Source organism: Cheilinus undulatus, linkage group 15 (assembly GCF_018320785.1).
Source record: "Cheilinus undulatus linkage group 15, ASM1832078v1, whole genome shotgun sequence".
Lineage (NCBI taxonomy): Eukaryota > Metazoa > Chordata > Actinopteri > Labriformes > Labridae > Cheilinus > Cheilinus undulatus.
Genome location: NC_054879.1, coordinates 23,955,809 through 23,972,637, shown reverse-complemented (window position 1 = coordinate 23,972,637; position 16,829 = coordinate 23,955,809). Strand labels below are relative to the sequence as shown.

At 39.9% G+C, this 16,829-nt stretch overlaps 1 protein-coding gene across 1 annotated transcript in view; it reads right to left on the bottom strand.

Annotated features, from left to right (window-relative positions):
* rftn2 (raftlin family member 2) overlaps nucleotides 1-16,829 on the bottom strand; it is a 36,841-nt gene that overhangs the window by 9,924 nt on the left and 10,088 nt on the right. Inside the window, exons 2-3 of the mRNA XM_041807591.1 lie at nucleotides 3,258-3,438; nucleotides 453-561 (exon numbers count right to left, since the gene is read on the bottom strand). Coding sequence (XP_041663525.1) covers nucleotides 453-561; nucleotides 3,258-3,438 — 290 coding nt within the window. The remainder of the gene's footprint in view (nucleotides 1-452; nucleotides 562-3,257; nucleotides 3,439-16,829) is intronic.

Here is a 16,829-nt window from a genome sequence, read left to right as displayed (position 1 = left end):
TGTTATTAATGTGCAGCTTTTGGAGTAAATTCCAGCCCTGCAAGGCAAAATAAAAATAGCTACCAGTTTTACACCTCTCTTCTTTACATTTTAGCTGCTTGAAAACATAAAAAATCCCATCTTTACTCCATCTATATGGGACAGGTGTTCATAACAGAACAAATCATCTTGTTGAGGCTTCAGAAAAACAAATTAGAGAAACTGACAAACCACTTACCCTTGGGAGGCTTATGTGAAATATCTCTCTAATTAATCATGATAATTCAGATTATTTCCTGAATGTTTATTAATGAAACTGTGATTTATTCCACAGTATGCAGTATCTTAATATCTGCAGGGTCTTGTAGCAGCTTAAAAGGATAAATCCACGCTTTAATCACTAACCACTGACACTAAACTTGCAGTAATTCATCAGCTTGTATAGTTTTTATGTTTGAGTAACTCATACTGACCCTGTCAATGAGCGCTCTGACCGTGTCACCCGTCAGAGACTCTCCAGGTAACGGCCACTCCTCCACCTTTAACATGGGCACGCTGTGACACATGGACGCCATCTGCTTACTGAAAGAGACAGAGACGAAATCATCCATTACACTGCTTCAGCATGGTCAGTAGGGAGACTTTAGGTTCGTGACACCAAACCTCCTGAACCAGTGCAGCTGGAGGGTCCATAGTTCAGTAGTAATCGTCACCGAGCTGCAGACACCAACACGTGAATCATTTATGGGCTCAGTGGGAGACAGTGACCAGCAATTACACCAAGAGTAAACAGCAATTTAGGAAACTAAATTACTAACACCTCCTACACTGTATACTTGTTTCTGTGCATGCATGAATAAAATAAATCAATCTGGGTGCAGAAAACAGCTCCCTTTTTAAATACAACACAAAAACATCCTCATTAATTCACCTGTACTGCTCATACTGTCATATAAAATATAATTACCATCATGATAACAGGATCCAGACCTATCAAACCTCAAAGATCAAAGATACTTCATCATCATTGGCTGCTTTTAGACCCCATGTTGTTGGGTGGTTCAACAGCCAATGAGAAACCTTACAGACATAAGGATGGAGTCAAACCAAAACAAAGTCTGACCCCCTCCTCCTACAGGCACGACAGTCTGACCTCCTACCACTGCTCCTTATTAAATATGCAGCTGACTTCATCCATCATTCATCTCTTTACTAGACAGCGTGACGGTGAACATGTGGGTGCAGTGGGGAATGAGTGTGGGGGGGTCTCTTCACAGTGTGTAGACAGTTATGCCCATCGACCTCTTAGAGTGTTTGATACTTTAGATAAAAACGTTATCAGCAGGAAACTACAGACTTTAGACCACTACTATCTTATGTTCATTAAATCAGGACTGGGGTACCACAGGGCTCTGATCTCAGTCCATTAAGATTTACTACATCTATGAAAAACCCTTACTGTATCCTTGTATGAACCCTATTATCAAACATTACGCAGACAATACAATACTTTATTACTCTAACATACAGTTTAAAAGGTCCATTTGCATACGCTTACAACACAAATTGATATACTGTTGTCTGAAAATTATTACAGTTATAGAAGTGCAAAAGAATGACATTTTTTCTATATCTGGATTGTTTTTTGGGACTTTTCTCCCTTCAGTATAAAACAGCTGAGGTGTGACAGAAAATATGGGGGGAGAGATTTGGGGAAGACATGAACCAAACAGCACCAGGATCAGTACTGAAATCTAATCAAGCATCAAGGACTTTAGCCTTTGTACATCAATCGACCTTTGTTTGAACTGTGCCAGTTCATAACCAAAGTTTTCTCAAGATACTTTACAAAGAGGACAGTTTTGGACCGTACTCTCTTTTGTAGCCAATTATCATACAGACCAGTGCCACCATGAGCACAGCACTAGCAGTATTTAGCCCCATTGAAGTGGCGACAAAAACCTTTCCTTTAACAGGCAGTAATGTCGCGCAGACCAGACTCGTGTTGACAGCTCTCTGACGAAGCCACACTGGAGTTGGAAACAACATCTGCTCTACCAGCTGAGCAAATCAGCACCAAAATCTTGATTTCGTTTCTAGTGGGCAGCTGGAGGAAATCCACTTTTCAAAAAGAAGTCTAAAGACTAAAGAAGTCTATTTTACCGAGATGAATCACAGCCGTTACAGCTCCTTCAAATTGTGCCTTATTTTCACTTGGTGTCTTTACTGTTCTAAGGTCACAAAGCTTAAAGCTCTGATCTTATCCTAGCACAAACACACCTGTAAAGATGTGGTGCTAAGTGCAGTTTGCTATTGTCTTTTTTGTCTGAATGTGGAGAGAAGCTACTGTACGGGGACCTTTACTCTGCACAGAGCTAAACTCCAATGCTGTCATGGGTCATTTCTGTCTACAAAGAGATGATGATGAGGAGAGGAGGGGGAAATTCTCCATCTATACTGTGATGACAAACTCATCATGGAAACAGCTCCAGACCATCTCAACACATGTGGATGAAGTGGTGCCACCAACAGCCCCAGGCTGATTTAAACCCCTGGTTATATTAACAACAGTAATGTGAATGTATTAACAGACTTTAAAGATAATGCATTTTTGGGCACTGGTATCCTAGTGGTTATACCCACACTCCCCATGTACTTTTTCATTACAGCAAGATGTTAAGTAACTTCTGGTCAAATTTAGAGTTACAAAGCATTTAAGCACGGTATGCTTCTGACTGCAACAACCATGTGTAATAAAATCAGATCAGTAGTATTTAAAGTTATCATGGGAACAAAGGACAAAGTACTGCACCAACACTATGACCTCCTTTGTGTGGGTTATTCTGGATCTGTTAACATGAAGTTAATACCTAGGACACAGTGTTCTCTGACTACCATGCTGCTAAAACTTTAAACAAATGCTACCCGTATATGTATCTCTTTCTGGGTCAAATACGTACTCAGGAATCAGGGCTCAGAGCAGAGTCATTTATGATTCATATTATCTTTAACTCAAAAATTCAGAATAAAAGAAACCTTCTTCATTAAATTTAAGGCTGTATGCCTATTCAAAAACTCAAAAATTATTTTTGAACCATCTTCAATGTAAGGCAGTACTTTGTACTTTAAACCATGTACTCAATCACTACTTGAGCAGCTTCAATGTTTTTAATAAAATTAATTCATTGGTCTATTCCCTCGTTATGTGTCTTATTTCAATATTTAGGAGTGTTAAGATGACAACTGAGGATGTAAAAAGCTGTGTAGGATTGGTGTACCTGGGTCTTGGACGGGCGAGAATGGCTCTGTAGAGCAGGCTGAAGGGCAGCGAGCGCGTTCGACCCACAGACAGGATGATGGGATGCAGCGCGGCCAGGACGTAACCCTGAGTGTAATACGGCTGCAGGGCCTGTGGCAGCTCAGAGAGCGAGGACACATACTGCACGGTGGGACGGCTACCTGCAAGGCAACATGGGAGATTATAAGTATCAAGTTTAATGCATTTAAAATAATAAATAAAGAACAGAACAACCACATCCTCTTGTTGGAATTCAAAGACACTTATTCAAAGCCATTTAAGGTTTCCTGAGTCACAACTTTCTAAACGGGAGGTCTTGTTCAGATAATAATCCTGACTGTGATTCAATCATTTTTGTGGCATAGAGCAAGCATGCTGTGGTATCATTGTTTATTCTTAGAATTTCTGTAAAAATGTCTTTTTTTGCAGCAGAGCATTTACAATCTGTCCTGTTTATAGCAGCACAACCTGCTTTTTTTCAGGTTTGTATGAACAAAAGTCAACACAAACTTGGACACTTAAGTCTGGAAAAGTTTCCTTTTCCTTCCTCTATAATGACTTTAACATCACTGCTCCACTTACAGAGGAAAGCACACACACACACTCACTCATAGACACACAATAAAAGAGGCTCCAGGACTGGAAGATTATGACACACAGCACTGTTTATTTTACTTTCAGTTATGTAAGACAGATGTCAAATAATCTGTAGAAAGTTGCTATTTTTAGTCATCACATATGGAGCAGTTTATGTGAAAACACGTCACATACACGACCTAAACACTATGATAGAGGAAGTCTGATCACGCTCTGTATAACAGAATCTCTGCATGCTGTGTACATTGAAGCTGCTGCTGATAAAAATGAATGGGGAGAAGTTCTGAGGCCAACAGTGCCTCTTTAACAGCTTTTCTCCCTCATGTTTTCATTAACATGCTTTTAAAAAGACACAATGATATAGTATTTAACAAATAAATCTTGTGGAACACTGGTCAGACTGAAATGACGACTCAATTCAAGACGACACGTCATGAGGGAGTCGTGACTTGTTTGCAGACGAGTCAGTTCTAATGTCAGAGCCGGCTTCTTCTGTGAACAACAGAAGCTGGCTCCCAATGAAGAGCTGGTTTCCTTTGTTCCTTTTTATTTTTGTTTTAAAGACTTAAATGTCAAATGAGGAGCTGTCAGGGAGCTGAAGACCTGCTCTTACACTGAGCTAAGCCAAATTATCCTGATCCTTTATAGGATGTTTCCACCGAGTGGTTCAGTTGGGTATGGCATGGCACATATTTTTTTGCTTTTCCATATAGCAAAAGTTGGAAAGGACCCAAAAAAGGGACAATCAATTTTTGTTGTAAGCCTATGACAATAACAATAATGATAATAGGGCTCATATATGGAAACAGTAAGGGTTTTTCTTGGATGTAGCAGATCTTAATGGACAGAGGGATACCAATCTTACCTATCAGTACCTATCAGTCCCAAAAAGGCGGAGCTACACACACAACAATGTGTGATTTGCAATGATGTGACGTCAGCGCACGACACAGCTGGACTGGCAGACTTGCGCTGCATGTGGAAACGCAAAGTATTTTGGTGTTTAGCATACCAAACCATACCAAACTGTACTCATTCAAACAGGACCACCTGATGGAAACGTGGCTTGTTTGGTAGCATAAGACCACAGAACATGTCAGTTAATATGGGTGTCTTTAAGGCATGCCAGTATATGTTGTCTACACGACCAATTCAGTCCTGATAAAGGTATCCCAGCCCACCTCTATATGCAGTCTGAGCTATCAGATAAACTGCTTTCAGTACACGTTGAAGTGCATCCACACTAAGCATTGAGGATTACGATTTTGAATCTGAATGCCCTAAATGAGTATAAATCATTGTTTTGATATGGTCTTAAGCCTGGCCATTTTGGGCTGTCCCAGACAAAAGATGACCAGTTGTGGTTCTCTCTTTGGTTGTGGCTCTACAATGGTGGTCCTATGTCTTCACTGTGAGACAGGCTGACAGACGGCCATTGGGAAAATTTCTGACACTGTAAGAAAATTAGGATGACCATCTCTCAATGTGACTGCTGTTATGAACTATGTTGACTAACAATCCAGTGGGGATGCAGCAAGAAATGACAAATGAATACAAACAAGTTATCCTTAGACAATGCCTATGTGTATGGTGTTTCTTATATTGTGTATTTTTATGTCCGACTTTTAGGCTTTAAATTGGGTCCTATATCACTGCTGATGTTGTCTTTGTGTACCTTGTCTTTTGTGTGCTCCTGCTGCAAAACTCATTTCCCTTTGTGGGACAATAAAGAGAATCTGAATCTGAAAGTGTAGAGGTCTGTGGGATTTCAACAAGGAGGAAAATCTTGATCTCAGATGTTTATCTGAACATATGAATGCTACAATGACTACGGCTTTGTTGTTGCTTTGCTTCATTATTTACCACAGCACTGACAGTGTAGATAGATGATACACACTGTTGACGTTTATTTTTGCATACCAGTGTACATCGCAGCCTGTGATCCAGTGGCGTTTAGTGGGATTTATCATTGCACAGTCTGCACACATCAAACTTGATCAGAGAGAGATTCATATTGCACAGTGTACAATAACAAAAACTTGTAGGATTGCTAAAAATACAGCTTGAAGGAGGCTTTAGATGTCATTTTTTGCAATGAGGCACCATGACCTTGACCTTCAAAATCTAACCGTTTTTTTTGAGTGAGAGGGGAAATTTGTGCAAAGTTTAAACAACATAAACTGAATCCCCTCAAGATGAGCTGAACTACATATATCCACATCACATAGCTAAAGATAAGGACTCATGAAAGCTGGACTTTTACAAGATGAAATATGGCAAAGAGATGATGCTTGACTGAAGGTTAAACTGCACTGCACATTACATAAAGTAGTAAAAATAAACACATTGAAGAATTAATGATTCTCAGAAATGAAATTAAAAACAGATATAAATGGAGCAGTCAGATTAATATAACATAATTAGATACCTTTCAGTAAAACTTCTCTATTAAGTTATTTTCTCTTAATAAGTTGTAAACATTTTGATAATTTTGCAGACATATTTTTATTATGGTTAAGTATCTTTTTACACATTAAGGACCTCAATCCTTTACCAGCATGCCCACTTAAAATTTATTATAAATATCCTTCAGACACAGCACCTCTTGCCTTGTTACATCAGACCTTTTGAAATATGAATTATAAAATTACTGCTGATCTTTGAAACCTAGAAAGTCTGCTGCTCTGTCAGAGTTTTAATTTCCCGAGTTCGGCTGACTCTGATGGTTTCAAGGACACTGCAATCTTATATAAAAGTTAAATATACACACTAAAAGACATACGGAGAGCATATTTCAGAGCTGCTACTCCAGCTGTGATGCCTGATGAGGTTAGACTGAAGCTCAGTCCACAAGTTCACATGAGGAGGAGGATAAAAGTAAAGATATGAAATATGATAACACCACAATCAAAGGGGACGTCTTTCTGCTCAAAACACTTCAATTCAAAACACTTTTTTCTGCACTTTCACTTGTGTCACAGTCTATCTGCAGATTGGAATTGAAGGCTGCCATAAAAGTTTGAAAATGTAAATTCTGAACTAAGAAAACCCAGATTATGCTCAAGTTTTCTACTTAATCTTCTGCATTCCTTTTTTTTGGCTGTCAAAAAATACCAATATTAAAATACATGCTAACACGAGTGATGTTAATCCAGCTGGAATGGTACTTCTCTAATTCTGACTAACACAATTATAGAGTTGGAGATCAGTTTACTCTTGCATTTATGCATCCAAATCAGACCCAGACTGGACCAGGAGCTCTGAGCATGCTCCACAGTTCCTGTGCCAGGCTCTGACCTGGAAGTCAAACAGCATTAATGCAAGCATAGGAAATAAAAAAACTGAAATATCACATCGACATTATTATTGAGACCCTTTGCAAAAACACCATAAATGAAGGTTCATCCCATTTCCCTGGATCTTTGCAGAGATGGTTCTACACCTTTATTGGAGTCCACCTGTGGTAAATTAAGCTGACTGGACATGATTTGGAAAGGCACACACCTCTCTATACAAGACCTCATCGCTGACAGTGATATCAGATCAAAAACCAAGCTATGAGTGCAAAGGAACTGCAGAGCTCAGAGACAGGCACAGATCTGAGGAGGGCTAAAAAGACATGTCTGCTGCACTGAAGGTTTCCAAGAGCACAGCGGTCTCCAGAATTCTCAAATGGAAGACATCTGGCAAAACCAGGACTCTCTCAAGAGCTGGTCGTCCAACCAAACTGAGCAGGAACCTGTTGGTCAATCTGACTGATCCCCAGAGAAGAACTGCAGCCCTCCACCGGCCTGGGTTTTATGGCAGAGTGGTAAGACGGAAGCCTCTCCTTAGTGCAAAACACATGAAAGTTTGCTAAGAGCTTGAAAAAACTAAGTAAAAACCAAGCAAGCTTTTATACATTTTTGCACTGAGGAGTAGGGTTGGGTATCATTTGGGTTGTTGTAAGACGAGTACAGTGAGTGTTTAAATGTTTGTGAGCAGCTTGTTTAAAAAAACTCTGGCTGGAAATCCCTGTGACCATCAGCGTACTTCCTGTGTCCACAAAGAGGGGCTGTTCACAGAGATGGCTGGCTAAGTGCCCCACATTCACACACACACACACACACAAAATACACACAAAATACACAAACATAAAGTCCATTTGACACGTTTCAAGCTTTAAACTCTCTAAATTCTTTTTGGGAGCAGTGAGTTTACAAGAAGAAACCGAGGTGCCAGACACAGAAAGGGAGAAGAGTGTGTGAGAGAAAGTATGTGTGAGTGTGTGTGATGGAGCATTCCTCACTACAACCCCCCACATTCTCACGCACACACACCCAGGGGATCGGGGAGACCAGCTGAGTTCTGATTGGTCAGTCTGGCTCCATTATTAAACTAAAGAGCTGAAAAAACCTCAATAAAAACTTCTAAAACCAGTAAACAGCTCCACTTTACTGGTTTCAGTGGTTTCCAGCTCCAGTTAAGGGACATTCCTGTGGGTCCAAATCCAAACACAAACACTTGAGGTGAATTTAAATTTAACATCCACCTACGTAAACGCTGCAGCTGTGAAGGAGAAACCTTTAGGACAACTTCCATCCCTGTGGGGCCATGATTCTGTCACAGCCATGTTTCAGAACAGTGGTAGTTTGGAAAACTACAGGGAGCACCAAAGATTTTTTTCAACCGTTAATTATAAAGATCTTTCCCTCTGAGAATTTGCTCAATCATTTTTACAATAAAACTTCTCAATTAAATTGTAAAAAAAGCTTCTTGAATCACACTTAATATTTAGTGTCTCTGTTGTAAATAAAATCACTAGCTGCCATAAACTTCCAACTGATGCCACTCACATCACTTCTGTTTGTTTTAAACTTTATTTATATTTTTATAATTTGTAGGTATTAATCATACCACACCACTTTATATCATCACTGGTACCCCTTCTCTTCAACACATACTGGGAGAATATAATGGTGAGGTTCTGAAGTCTGCTATTACTAAATCGGAGCTTGACAGGGAAAATCGTGGAACTGCTGTTGTCATCGCTAACGCATGGTAAATGTTACAGAGAGTTAGCCAAACTAGCACATCAAGTGCTTTGCACATGCGCCTAATTTGGCCACCCAAGCCGTTCTTCATGAACCCTGTACAGTTCTGTACTGGGATAGGTAAGGCGCGTTGCAGCTTTCTTCCAGCAGAGTTCAGCAGCCATTGCTGCACTAGCGTCCTCAAGCTAATCATCGATGTATCTATGCATTGTGAAGTGGAGCTGTCCACACCAGCGGTGGAAAGAAAAACTCCTCTCCTGCAGCAAAAGCATTTCTCTCCATACCAGCCACGTCACCAAGAGACAGGTTACTCAACATTGGTACTGTTGAGAGGTCTCAGCTTCTGCCTGAGAATGTAGATATGCTGATATTCCCTTACAAAACATGAAAGGTCAAAGCCAGGAAAATAAGTTCCACTGTTGCTAGTTAATGGGAATTAAAAGGGAGTTACATTATTTTACATTTTGCTTTATTTATTTTGTTTGGAAATTTTTCAAAGTGGCATTTTTCTATTTCATATAGGGCTGGGCAATTAACTCATTGAGTGCCAGCCCTTTTATAAAATGAAAGTGGCTTGTGCCAGCATTTTTGGCCATTTTGAGTCATCTTTCAAGACCCACAGAATATTGTGTACTATGACTCTGAAAACACCAAATAGCTCAAATGAAGAAAGAAACACTCTATTTCATCAGGGAAAAAAAACGTTTGTTTGCACCTTGTTCCGTTCTTGATTTATCTTAAGTTGAATAGAGGCTAGTTTCACCAAGAAGACCACTTTTTCTAAAAAGCTGAAATGCATTTTTTGTGAAAGAGAGTCTGTCAAGCAGAACAGTGATTTGAATGTTATAATTTTGCCTTCAATGACATAAAAGACATCTGAAAATTGTATTAAAAATGTTATTTTATTGTAAAATAAATAACAATGCTTCCAGTCACTGTCATTCACACTCTGGAACTGGACGGCCTCCACGGGACCCCCCTATACACCCACGTCCTCTCCTGCTTGTGTGTCCCCTGGCACTGCCTGTAAATTATAGAAGTAATGTAATATAAAATATGTTTTATATATATAATATATAATCTATAATATAGAATTTTTTTGTTCTTACCTCCTTTTCTGTCAACAGATGGTGTTGTAGAAGTGCATGGGGCTTGCTCTGCTCTGCTTCTGAAATCACAGAACATGAACGCATAAGTGATGGTTTCATTCGATAAATTTGGCTGAATAATCAGAGGGTTTCTAAAGTTAACTTACCTTCATCGCTCTGGGATGGAGAACAAGATCTGCTCCGCTCACTCGGCAGCCATTCCTCAGAGTCTGGGTCAGAAAAGTCCGTCTCTGAAGTGTTGTCGCTGTCTGTATCCAGCTGGCGAGCGGCTGCCTTTTTCCACCGACGTACGGGGGAGACCTCACGGCATTCTTTAGCCTCTTGGCCGGCATAGGCAGATGAATGGCCGCGCTAATCCCTGGACTCGCTGTCGTTAAGTTCAGTGTTGGTTTCAGAGAGTAAGCTATTTCTCAGGCAAAAGGTTAAAGTTTCTTCCAGCGTCTGTTAGAACTTTCAGCTTAGTTTACCTCCGATCGCTCTGCTCTTTGACCCCAGGGTCTCCACCTCTTATCTCTGTGGCTTTGATCTTCCACCTCTTCTGTGTTCCCACCACAGACATCTGACTACGTATCCCAGAAGCCCCAAAATTACTCACAGGGAGTGTGAGAGCGCCCCCTTGTGCCAGCTGCTGAAAAAACACTTTGACGTATATATACGTCATACATTTCATACGTTTATGGCACTCAATGAGTTAATCAAAAATTAGATTAAATCGCAATATGTCCTCCTGCAATTTTCAGGTGCCAGTGCAATTTTTCTTTAAACAGAAATATGTGTCAAAATAACAGTTTAATACATACATACATTGTTTTTGCAGTAGAGATGTTGTGTTCTACACATTATGCAAATATTCAGATGTCTATTCTTTAGAACATTTTTCAAAAAGTCCCACTTTTCTTGTTTGTGTATGCCATCTTAATCAAAATGACAATGGTATAAAAATGATTATTCTCTTCAGTTCAATAACTGATATCAAATTTGCAATATGAGTCAAAATAATTGCAATTTCAGAATCTTCAAAAATCTATCATCCCTAGTTTAACTATTGTATTACCAGCTACTACTGTGCTGGTAATAATAATAATGACTTAATGCTTGTGCTTGTGGAAAAATACACAAGAGGAGGAACGTAAAAATATTGGCATTTTAAATCACAATCATAATTTGGACAAAGTTTATGGGAATCATAAAGTTAGATGGACGTCAGAAATGAAGGAGCAACGTCTTGATTTGTGGCAACAACAAGGGTGATTATAGAAAGTATTCTATAACACAATGGATGTAGCCAGTATCTAACAGCATGCCACACAAGTTTGTTTAGTCTGAGGTGGCAAGCATTCAGGATTACCTCTTGGTATCCAAATTCCTAGCATGTATGCAGATGGAAGGTATAAGCAGTGTCAAATCAGGGGCTTTAGACACATCAGTTTGGGTAAAGTTCATGATACTGCATTTATTAAACACTGCTTACTTGACTTCTAGAAAGAACTGAGCCAACACAACATGAACTGTTCTTAATAGCAGATACATGTAGTGCAAAAAACACAGGATTATACCTCTATATAGGCATTTTCTTGTTTAAAAAAATTTGGACTAGTCTGTAGTGATGTGGCTGATGGAGATGATGTTAAATGATTGCATTAATTTAAAAGTTCATAAATCTTAGCCTTGGTAGCAGAGAATGTGGATCAGTCTCAGCCTCACACACCAAAATAAAACAGACGACCACGCAGCAGCCGATGGCCCCCAGGAGAATCATGATGTCACTCACTCACACCTCTAACCGCAGCTTTTGTTGAAGCTTTTTGCTTGTCTCCTCCCCGCCTTTCAGCTCTCACACCCCCTCCTCTCCTGCTGCCACTCACTCCATCAACGCACACTGAAGCCTCTGTTTTACACCAAGAAAAAAAAGACGAGGAGGAGGAGGAGGTGGAGAGGAAGAGGAGAGGGCGAGCAAAGAGGGTCCAAATAAATGTGTGGGGAGGAGGAGGGGGCTCAAGAAGAATTAAGCAACAACTGGAGGGCCCAGAGAGGCAACAGCGCTGAGAGAACCATAGGAGAGGGAGGGTGAAGAGATGGATTTTATGAGCACAGATGTGAAAGGCAGAGAGGGGGAAAGAGTTTCACTGCAACAAAGAGGAACAGAAGCAGGGAAAACAAGTAGCTCTGTCGAAATTTACCAGCTTAACATCAAAGTCAGCACAATTGAAAACATAAGATGACAATACTCATGTCTGGCTGCTAAACCACCACTCTTTTGTCCTATTGTTTCAACAATAATTAGCAGCCAAGACGGAACAAAACTATCACACATCCACGCCCAAGATGTAATTCCTTCTCTGATATATTTTGAAAGACTGATCGCTGTTTGTATCCTGTTTTTCTTGTTTAAAAAGCCTTGTTTATTTTAAGGATGTTGCTAGGTGACTACTTTCAAAGTTGATTAAATGCAATTTATTCTAAGAGGAACAGATTAGTCTAAAGGCAAAAAAACACTTGGAAAACACAGCAAGTTGAGCACTGTTCATGCATTTTTTTTCTGCAGGTAAAACATGTAATTTTGCTTTGCCGAATATGATATCAGCCTTTGGTTCTCCCTGCAGGTTAACATCCAAATAACTGTGAATGTGGTTAATGTTTTGCTCCAGTGAAAAAGCCAATTTACTCAGACACAGCAAGCATTTTATCTCCATGTTATTGATCAAAATGCTGACAAATCACGCTACTTCTACTGATGATATCGTTTCTCTGTGCTTGTTGATCTCCAGGTTGTAGAGCAGGGAGAATAAGCTTCACCTTCATCCAGTGAAACGGTGTTGTCATAACAGGCACGATTGTTTTGTACCATGCTTGAGTCTGATTGCTTGCCCTCTTCTTCCCCGGTTGGTCTACCTTCACATTTAAAACACCCATGCCATGCCACACTAGCAGCAGTGCAAGCATATAGTTTGCATATATGCAAAGAAGAGGAGGCAATGTTGGCAACCACCTTCATCAACATGTATCTATGTTGTGTTTGGAAAATTGACGCTTCGCTACTTTTCCATCAGCAGTTTGGCCGTGCTGTACTATGTTGAGCTGTGCCCAGAACGGTCCTGCCAATAGAAGATGATGAAGCTTTGAAGTAGAAACAATGGCCAACTCTTGAACAGAACACCGCTTTCATCTCTTTTTAATGACTTAAATCGCTGCGTCATCAGCTCAGTCCTGGTGGTCGAGTCAAACCAAGAAGAGCCAAGCCACCGTCTGCTAGCTGTCACTTTATTCTTGTAAGGCTTTCACTACCTGGTGCCCTGCATGCCCCAAGTCCAACTAAGGTACTGTCATCTACGAGCTCCCTTTGTTTTTTTTTTACTTGAGTTCAAATGCATGCTGGTTTGTGTGATTTATTGTTTGCTTATCTGTCCCTGCTGGGATTTGAGAAGCGCTTTGTTACAATGTTTTAAAAAGTGTTATTTATATTAAAAAGTTGATGATTAAGGATGTTGAAGAAAATCAGTATTAGTTTGTTCTTAGTGTGAATTCACAGGACGGTCCTGCTTGGTGCTGTCCTTCAAAACTCCTCTAAATTTAATCTTAAAAATACTGACTTTAATCTGAAATAATCCTGTGTGAACCTTTAGATTCCCAGATTAGACAGAGATTACAGAAAACTGCTCTCATCCCTGAAAATAATGGAGAGTACTGACAGGTCGTAGCGACACTTTTACAAATCAGAGCTTCTCTCTCACCCGAGTCAAAGAAGTTTAACCCAGTTTATTTCTCATACCTTCCATTCATCCAGGCAGCAACACAGACATGTCAGCCCAGGTTAAGCCTCTCCATGCACAAATCCTCTTCATATCATCCTATTTATCCATCTAGTCCTGACCTGCCATCACTGTGGTTCCCTTCACATCTCTCTCTAATCCTGCACCGCCTTCAGAGTCCACTTCAAGTCTTTACAGGACTCAGATTCATTCATAAAGAGTTTCATTCTTGCTTAAGCCAGAAATTCATTCAATACTTTTTTTATTTCTATTTTTATGATAAGTAAAACTTGTTTTGGAGTATTATTAGCCTCATGCCTGGAAACTTAATTTGTTACCTTAGGTGCACTTTAGGTGCAATCTGCTCATGTCTGCAGTTATCCAAAAGCTGCATGTCCAAGAGTTCAAACAGGGCTTTCCAGAGACATATGGAGCAGTCAGCCTGTAGGAGAAAGTAGCTAGAGGATAAAATGGGGATAAAGTTGTTTGTAGGCTGTGTCAGGTTATACCCACAGATAACTGAAGCACTGTGACATGTTCAACATTCACACTGTTCACTAGTAAAAAGCACTGATCTGGCGAGCACTGGTCTCTACCTGTCATACTGTGTTATTGTTCTGATTAAGAGCACCCTGACTGTAATATTTAAAAACTTGGTGCTTAATTCTTCACACAGGAGGAAGCTTGGACATACTTTGACAAGTTTTTATCTGGTCAAAAAAACAGACTGAATATATATTTATGCCTCTATTTGACCTTAAAAAGCAACAAAACTCCCCAAATATTATCAATTATTTCTTATTTGTATCTAAATACTCCTTTGTGATCCGCTTGAGGGTGAGCCTCATTCATGACGTAAGCGTATCAAAACCATCTGGACATTGCAGAATGTAGAGTTCATCAAAGCACGAAAAGAGTGTGGAGAATGGGCAGATTAAGCACAAGTTTATGGGTCGCAGAAGACAATCCTAAATCAGCAACTAGACCTGGATGGGCGATGTAACAGCTCCCTTTCTGTGCATTTTAGGTGATCTGTGTGTTACCTCACACCTGTCCACAGCATGTGTGTATTTGTGTGAGGAGAGGGAGGGAAAACAAACGGATGCTCAAATAATCCAGACTTATGTCACTCATTCTACTGTGACCTTTCCTTAACTGTGCAAACATTTGCAATGTGACACTGTAAAGACCACTGTCAATGCATACTTCAGAGTTGGACCCCCATGCATTATAAGGACCATACTTGCAGGGATTGAGTATTTGGTGCAGGATTCCGATCATCCTGTGCCAAAATTCAGACCCTGGATAGTAGGGGTGTAACGTACGGAAAAATTTCGGTTTGGTATGTACCTCGGTTTTAAAGTCACGGTTCAGTATGTTTTCAGTATTGTAATTAAAGTGAATAATTAACAGAATTTATTACTAATTTTCTAAACTGCATTAAAATAAATAGGCTGAATATATTACATTTAAATTATTAGTAATGCTGCAACCTCCTTCCAAAAGGTCTTCAATTAATAAGAATATTTATAAGCACATTTTTGAATTACTAGGTTATTCTAATTTATATATTGACATATTTATACCTGTTAAAACTTGTTAGGTTTTAGTTAAATAGCTGACCACCTAAGAATCTCAAGTTAAAGAGCCAATGACAATTGAAGCAAGTTTGAGGATTTATCTCCATCCAAAGCCATAGTTTCTGTGTCAACATACAATTAAAGTAATAGGTTAAAATAAGTTAAAAACAATCAAATTCCAATTTGTATCATTATCATAAAAGTAGTAAAGAAAAATGCAGTCAAACAAAGATAAACAGTTTTACATGCATGAGGACGCATGGCCTGGGAGTGAATGGAGATCGGAGAGACCTCTTTATAACTGAGTTGGGCTGTTAATGCTGGCTGCAGGCACACCTATGTTCCCAACACACCTGCAATTATCACTCCTTTCAGAGATGTACCATTGTTTACCACCAGATGCTGCCATTTTGACAGCATGGGAAAATTCACAACAATACCCATACTTGAAATACTAAAATTTCCCAGGCAACTTGAACAAATCATCATACCACCATAAGTTAGCTTGTTAAGTATGCTAATTAGCATCTATTCTGCTGACTTCAACATGCTTCAGCACTGGATTACTTTTTAACCAATGGGACCTACTACAAACCAGAGCTCCATTGTTATAATAAAAAGATTTTAAATCATGGGAAATTCATATCTGGCTGGTGAGACTTTTTGTTGTTCGTCCTCGTTACAGTGACGTTCTTGTTTGAGTGGTGCCTTTTCAAATGCTTTGATTGATCCACTGGACAATATGCTGTCAGTGACACACCTGCTGAATAATGTCAGCGCTACTGTCCTTGTCTTTGTCCACTGTTTTATTTTACTGGGAAACAAAGTGTTCCTTAACAGGACACTTTTATCTGGTAATATTCAGGCTATTGCTGTCGTTTACTGTGGTTGTGTGGTTGTCAGGACAGTGTGACAGTGAGTTACGCTCTGGTTTCCCGTCTGTGTATGAGCTTCATTCAACATGTATCCATTCAGTACACGTCTGTACCGTACCGAGAGGCCCGTACCAAACAGATACAGTACGGATACCAGTACCTTTACACCTTTAGCCTGACTTGATTGCCAGTTTATTTTAATGCTTTTAAACAGGACCCGTATGTGTCTTTAAGCTGACAAACATTTAAAAGCTTCTCTGCTCCTTTCTATCAGATTGGGATACTCCCAGTGCAGCCGGACTCTCTCAGCTAAATGAACACAGAGGTCGTTTATTACAGCACAGAGGTTTAACACTGAGGAACACAATGAGAGGTCTGAAATGAAAAGATCAATAGTTTTGAGGAGTCCACATGATTTTTCGCTCTCACATGAGTGTTTGAGCTCAGGGAAGTATTAGTTAACCATCAGGAGCTTTGAAGTGCTGCCTCTGGCTCTGCTCTCCTCTCAGTCCGAGTAAAACGAGGCCAAGCTGACGGGGAGCACCGCTGATACTGGTGGGCACAGCCATGGCAGCTCCAAGGGGGATGGTGAGAGTGTGAGGGAGTGTG